The sequence below is a fragment of the Syngnathus acus genome, chromosome 3 (genome assembly GCF_901709675.1).
Source record: "Syngnathus acus chromosome 3, fSynAcu1.2, whole genome shotgun sequence".
Taxonomy (NCBI): Eukaryota; Metazoa; Chordata; class Actinopteri; order Syngnathiformes; family Syngnathidae; genus Syngnathus; species Syngnathus acus.
Genome location: NC_051089.1, coordinates 15,276,182 through 15,283,110, shown reverse-complemented (window position 1 = coordinate 15,283,110; position 6,929 = coordinate 15,276,182). Strand labels below are relative to the sequence as shown.

Here is a 6,929-nt window from a genome sequence, read left to right as displayed (position 1 = left end):
TGATTGCAACGGCTGTATAATGCTCAAGTACTAAAAATATTAGCAAGATTCACTCAGAGGCACTGTAATTAAACAATATCGCAAAGTACAATAACACTAATCAATACTTGAATCCATACGTCTCTGAAAATGACAATCAAAGCTAAATATAGAATTTATGGAGGCATACTGTATGTATTTTCTTAAAGGCAGCATTTACATGTGTTACAAAGCCCGCTAGAGGGCAATATAATACTGTTTAACAGGCGCTGCTTTGTTCCCAGCGAGGGGAAAAGTTCCTTGTTTATGTGCGATTCACTCACGCTGAACCATTCAGCTTCAAATAAAACACACCTCCCACAACTACAGTTAATATTTTGCCTTTTATCACCCTTTAAGATCCTTCAGACTCCCCTTGGTCTTGTACCGAGAATCGTCTTAAAAACATTCTTTTGTTATGCTGAATTGAGTGACATCTACGTTATTGCTGTATTTTAGAATATTTTAAAATTCACAAGATAATAATGATGTGGTCAATGTCAGCTGAATAGACAATTTATCGTGATGTTATTACACCAACAGATACATTTGAAATGAAAATTACCAAATGTGTGATTTGCACCGAATTGCTGTATTTTACTCGCATTGAATATAAAAATCCTTATTTGTTGCCATTTACAAACCGTTTGTAGCCTAAACGAACTCGACTCTTTTGTTCCAAGACTGAACGTGAGAGAGAGAGAGAGAGAGAGAGAGAGAGAGAGAGAGAGAGAGAGAGAGAGAGAGAGAGAGAGAGAGGGTGCTCATGTGCTCATGCATGGTCGGTTCCATTGGAGTGAATGAAGAAAAAAAAGGAGGAGAGGGATGCAGACAGCTTACTGATAGATGGTTGGGAACGGCGAAAGCTTGTTCGACTCCAGCGTGTCACCAAACAGTAGACCCGTAGGTCGGAATATGTAGCCGATTTTTTCCCCCTTAAACTCATTAACTTCGCGTTGTGCAAGTGTTGGATTAAAAAAAATCCTCTTAAATGGCATCCAAGAGGCGCTGCCGCCTCGCTCCGTGCTTTTTGGGTATCCTGCTGAATGCTTGCATGGGTAAGTGGCATCATCCTCTTTCTCATTCCGCTGTGCGTTTGCTTCGATGATGTCTAATCTCCTCCCCGGCTTAATTGATGCATGCGTGGAGAGAAAGATGAGTGCAATGGTGAACTTGGACTCTGGCTGCGGACAGTCAGTGGCCGTTGATGACACTTCGCAGGAAAGTGGAGGAGCTTTGTGGACATTTCTTTCGGTCGTACGCAACCAGTGCTTCGCAATGCTCCCGAAGTTCAACTTGTGTCATTTGTGCAGAGTCCCTGGTTGCACTTAAACCACTTGCAGCGTTGTGAGACAAAGTTTGTGAGTTGTTTTGATCTGACAACGTTCCACAAAACACCGCACATCTGTGGCTATATCAATTGTTTGCAAGTAATTATTCGCCACTTATTGGCAATATTGCAAATTGAGCTTTCAAAGGAAAAGTGAGCGCCAACTCATTACACTATGATAATGATTAAAAAATAATAATAAAATGACTTCTTATTTCTTTGAATTTTGGATGAAAACGTTACATTCCATTATTTTTACATAAGAATTAAGATAGGTAAGAATTATAGATGGAGGAGATTCTTTCAATGTCATATGGTTGAATGAAAGGGACTTGTTGACTGATCAGTCTGCATAGGTACTATGTGGACATCCTATTTGACTCCTGCTGGGGAGATTATTTGTACATATTAGATGTCAAGACTGTCTCACTCCCCCCTTATCAAATCCTCTTTCTGTGTGCCTTTTGTTCACTGTGACTGACAGTTTCTGTGTATGCTAGGGCCCCCAAATTCAAAGGCACTGAGGGATAGGGAATATGTGTCACACAGGGACCCACAAAGGCCTGGCTGGAATCATAAATTCATAGCATGCTTTGTCAGGGAATTCGGAAACATCAGTCACAATTCAGTTTGTCATTGAATCAAATATAGGCAATATGTTAAAGAAATAAAGCTCTTCAACATTTTTGAGATTAGATCCTGTTGTGATGAAGAGGATCTTTATAGCTGTTATATTGACAAATTAATTACACTTACACCAACACAAAGTGAAAGTGTGTGTGTGTGTGGGGGGGATTTTTTCTGTGAAACTTCTTTTTGTATTTCTTAAGAGGATAGAAGAATGCACTGAATGAGGAGCAGCATAGGTACTGAAATAAAAGCAAAGAAAAAAAACGTATTAAACATTTCTCCTTGTTTGAGAATCAAACATATTCATGTCTGCAACATTCAATTCTGTACGTATGTGCTTCAATTTTTTTTTTTTTTTTAAACAGCCCTGTGATCTGCCTCCATTAATAACCTTAACTTATTGATGACAATTTCATTGCATCCTGGGTCTGTTGGATGACTAAGTGTTGTGTTGAAAATCATTTCCTGTGACCTTTTCACACCGCCTGTTCCCTTGCTCCCAGTTGGAGCTCAGGGTTGCATTAGCCAGCCCCTGCTGGCAACATGCCAAAGTCATTAAAAAGTTAACGTTGCATTCTGCTGACCAACCAATGAAACTGTCATTTCATTCTTAATTATTTCAGTAAACTCCCAACTTCAGTATTCAAATTACACTTCCAAAGGAAACAAACACAAATACGTCGTTTTAGTGTCTTCAGTTTGTCCATCAGCATTTTTGTGTACTGTTAATCATCAACAACCTTTTGGAAGCCAACATCTACACTAACTCTTGAGTACAGATTAATAGGAAGAGTTACCAATTTGATACACACTTCTAAAATGACACATTTTTCTTCAGTATGAATAGCCATCTATATGTGAAGAAACTGTCAATTTAATTCATGTTAATGATTTCTCCCAGTAATTATCAACAATCATTTAACAATGTAGGAAACAGATGTACACCACTATGCAACACAATTTCTATAAAGTGCGTAAATCATCACTATTATGACATCCCCAGGAAATGACAATATCCTGAATGATCTTTTTAGAACAAATCTTTTGGTCTTTGGGGGCGTGGCATGCTCATTTGGAGGCAACCTCAACACCTGCCAGCTAAGGGTTAAACAATTCTACTACCTCCCCCTTGTTTTTCACAAGTGGCAGCACCGATGTCTCTCAGGTCCCATTGCCCTTTTACTTACAGTGCTCATTGAGAGATAAAAAATGGGGGCCACATGGAGAGGGAGAAATTATTCATTGCGTTTAAGTCTTCATGTGATCACTGTATTCAGCCAATTTCTTCTTTGAAAGTATTTCTCGGCTGAAATTTCATGGATGAAGGTTTTCTTTTTTGACCCTTGTGCCCTCAACTCCGCCCTCTCTGCGGCCCTTCACTAGCCCCCTCCCCTACCACCGGATTCCTGGGCCTTGGGGCAGAGACTGGTAGTGCTTAGTCCATCACCAAGTGAAACATGATACCAAGAGAGCCTCCACTTTTACAGGACCAAGTCAGGTTAGGCTGTTTACATCCTCTACTTCTTGTTGTCTCACCCCGCACCCCACAGGTTCCACAACTATGGAACATCATAGCAGCCATGTTATTAGGAAGGAAATCTCAAAGTGCAAACACATTTCAGGCATGCACTTTGTTTACATGGAAAGGAAAATGTAAGCTTGTCGCCGAATAGGTGGTTGCCACCAGTCATCTTTCTTACCACCCATTGAAGGCTTTGTGAATGTGTATGGTTTGATAAGTACACATGCATTCCCTCCTGCCTGGAGGTAACGTTTCATTCATGAGGTATGGTGAGCCATCAGATGTGATATGCCACACGGGCATACTTTGTGTGTCTTCATGCGAGGATTTATATGGAGATGATTACTTGGGGACACAACTGTTGCACTAATTGTTTTGTAAGCCAGGATGATTCTCTGGATGAATGATCAAAATATCAAAATAGATATGTCACAATATTATGCCCAATCTTTTCTCCCAGGTGTGTCATATGGTGCGGAGCTCTCCTTCACCCTGGAGCCAAGTGACATCATCGCAGTGCAAGAGCAGCCCCTCATGCTCCATTGTCAAGTGGATGGTATCCCCCCTATCACAACGCAATGGAGGCACAACAGCATACTTTTATCTCAGGACCAGTATCACACAACCTTCACCAATGGCTCGCTTCTCATCGGCCACTTCCTCAAGACCAAATCTGACAACACGTCGGATGAAGGGGACTATGAGTGCATGGCCCAGAATTCTTTTGGGTTGGTGGTGAGCCGTAAGGCACGCATCCAAGCAGCCAGTAAGTCTTGTTTCGTTTTATTGTCAGAAATATTCAAATTAGCACTGTATGATAATGATGATATGTCATAATGTATGTTTAAACATTCAAACAACCATTAAGTTAAGTTTCCTTGAGAGCTTTATGTTCCTAAAAAGTGAATACAGTAAAATTGAAATCCGTTTTGTGTTGCTAAATTTACGGCTTTGAGGTCGACTACAGAGAGATTTGCAGATTTTAATACGGGTTTAATGAGCTATCTGATGGTGCTACTTCAGGTCTTTGAGTTCAGTATTAACAAGCCCTCATGCTGAGTGTCTCCATGATGCTTTGTAAGTGCAATGAGCTTTGGGTAGCCCTGCAGCCCACTCACTGGTAGTTAGGACCACAAAAAAATCTTTACATCTCTTTCTTTATTTCAAATGCTCATACAACATCCTTTGTCACTTTGGCACCTATAAGGTCCAGGTTTCAATATATTACACATTCCGGTGCATTCATGCTGAGAATTTACAGCAGATTTAGTGGCGCTGTATTCTTCTATGTATTGCTGAGCTGAGACACTCTGAAAACACTTGTTTTATATGTCCTAGACTAGAGAGATGGACAAAGGCTGAGAGCAGCCTACTGATTCGCAAGCTCTGTGTGGACAGCACACTGCTGTGCTGTTGTAACCAAACGGGCTTTTATATTCAATGAGACGCGGATATCTCACTGGTCAAGACCCTCCTGCACAGTGGAGAACACATCGAACCTTTCAAAGCCTCTAAGGCTTGTTTGTTGTCAATATCAGCTTGTCCCATCAGGGGACACCACGAGTCACTCACGTGATTTGTTTGGCACAGTATTGCGCCGGATGCCCTTCCAGAGGTAACCCATTCATTTTTAAATCCAGGATTGAGACTGGCCTTGGCTGTATATTGGGGCTCTGGCTGAAAATTAAATCCATGTCATCTGCATGAAAGGCAGCAGCACTCGGGCATAGGCCTCCAGGACTGACGTTTCATTCCAAATGTCACTTTCAAGCACATTTCTGCAAACATACAACCTTTAGTTGGGTCTATTTGAATTACTTTGAAAACATTGCCAGCCAGGCAGCTTGTGAAAATTCTAGTAAATTACATTTAATATTACCTCACACTTGCATGAGGTTTTGTAGGATATGCTTCCGTCTCGACGTCTGCTGCCGGTCCATCTTTTAAAATACCGTTCAAAAGTTTGGGCTCACGTAGAAATGCCCTTATTTTTAAAATAAAATCGCTATCTTTTCAACAAGGATAACATGAAACTAATTAGGAATACACTCTATACAATGTTAATGTGGTAAATTGTACCTGCGAACTTCTGTTTTTAATACAATATCTACATAGGTGTATAAAGACCCATTTCCAGCAACCATCTCTCCAGTTCTTTAATGGTCCATTGTGTTTGCTAATTGTGTTAGAAGGCTAATGGATGATTTGAAAATCCTTGAAAACCCTTGTGTGAAAAAATATTCCTTTCAGATGACGACTGGTATTTAAAAAGGTCTGTATGGAAGGTTTTAACAGGACTGCTGTAATGATGTATGGTACTTAATGGAGTCTCTCCCCAAAGTGGTAAGATATCACCAACGAGAAGAATATTCCAAACATATTATCCCAATTGCACTTGCAGTAATATCACTGTTCATACATTTGTTGACAAGTACCTTCAGCACCTTGCTGTGTTCACTCTCATTCTCTGAAAATGACCTATGTTTGCATTGCTCATCTCTGCAAATAGATATGGACACAGCCTAACCAAAAAAAAAGATTGGAAATAATTGTGTGGTTAAATCCGATTTTATGGGATTCACATAACAAATGTGAGACTGATATGTGAACCAAATGCAGTGACCCGCATGCGCAAAAAAGAACACATCACTCGCAGTGTACTGTCCCTTTTTGTAAATGTGTTCCAATGTGTAGGGGCTCCTCTCATTAGTTTCATTTTATTGCTTTATTTTACATGTATGGAAGTCACAGAAAGTACATTGGTGATACAATAGAGAATTGCAAACTCTGCTATCACCTAAAGTTATTTAAAGAATTGAAAATTTTTCAAATTTGAGAAATGGAACTGTCTGAAAATGTAATATCACGATTACAGCAATAAATGTGTGATATGTGTTCTAATAGGGGTCTGGGCCACGGCCAAGTGCGTTCTTTTATAAGCGCCTTGTCTTGAGCACTTTTCATTGACGCATATTCTCCCATCCAGACCTCTGACATAACCACCGCTTCACAAGTTGACAAGAGCGCGGCCATACAAAGAGATTCATTGACAACGTAGTCAATTTATTATTTTTCTCAGAAATTGCGAATGTCTTTGAAATCCTTGAAAATCCTTTAAAAAAAAAAGCACACTTTACATTTCAAAAGGTCTTATAGGAGGACGTATAGTCAGGACGTGCAGACTTCTGTGGTGAGCATTACTTTGTATTCTGTGTGAGCTGCACCTAATAAAACTAATTTAACCAGAACATTTGCATGAATGCATGTTTGGAGGCCAATCAATAAGAAAGGGGTGTACCTCCCATGTTCTAGATTGAAATCAATTAGCTTGTTACTTTAATAAGCATCACCGAGACATTAATAAGGCACAAGGTATTAGGGTGATTGGTGTGGCTGGAGAGCTAATCCTCCAAAAGCCGGCACAGTCTG

General features: G+C 40.2%; 1 protein-coding gene across 1 annotated transcript in view; it reads left to right on the top strand.

The window, feature by feature from the left end:
• Positions 1 to 777: 777 nt before the first annotated feature.
• Positions 778 to 6,929, top strand: part of igdcc3 (immunoglobulin superfamily, DCC subclass, member 3) — a 52,343-nt gene continuing 46,191 nt past the window's right edge. The window contains exons 1-2 of the mRNA XM_037246834.1: positions 778 to 1,076; positions 3,961 to 4,266. Coding sequence (XP_037102729.1) covers positions 1,010 to 1,076; positions 3,961 to 4,266 — 373 coding nt within the window. The 5' untranslated portion in view covers positions 778 to 1,009. The remainder of the gene's footprint in view (positions 1,077 to 3,960; positions 4,267 to 6,929) is intronic.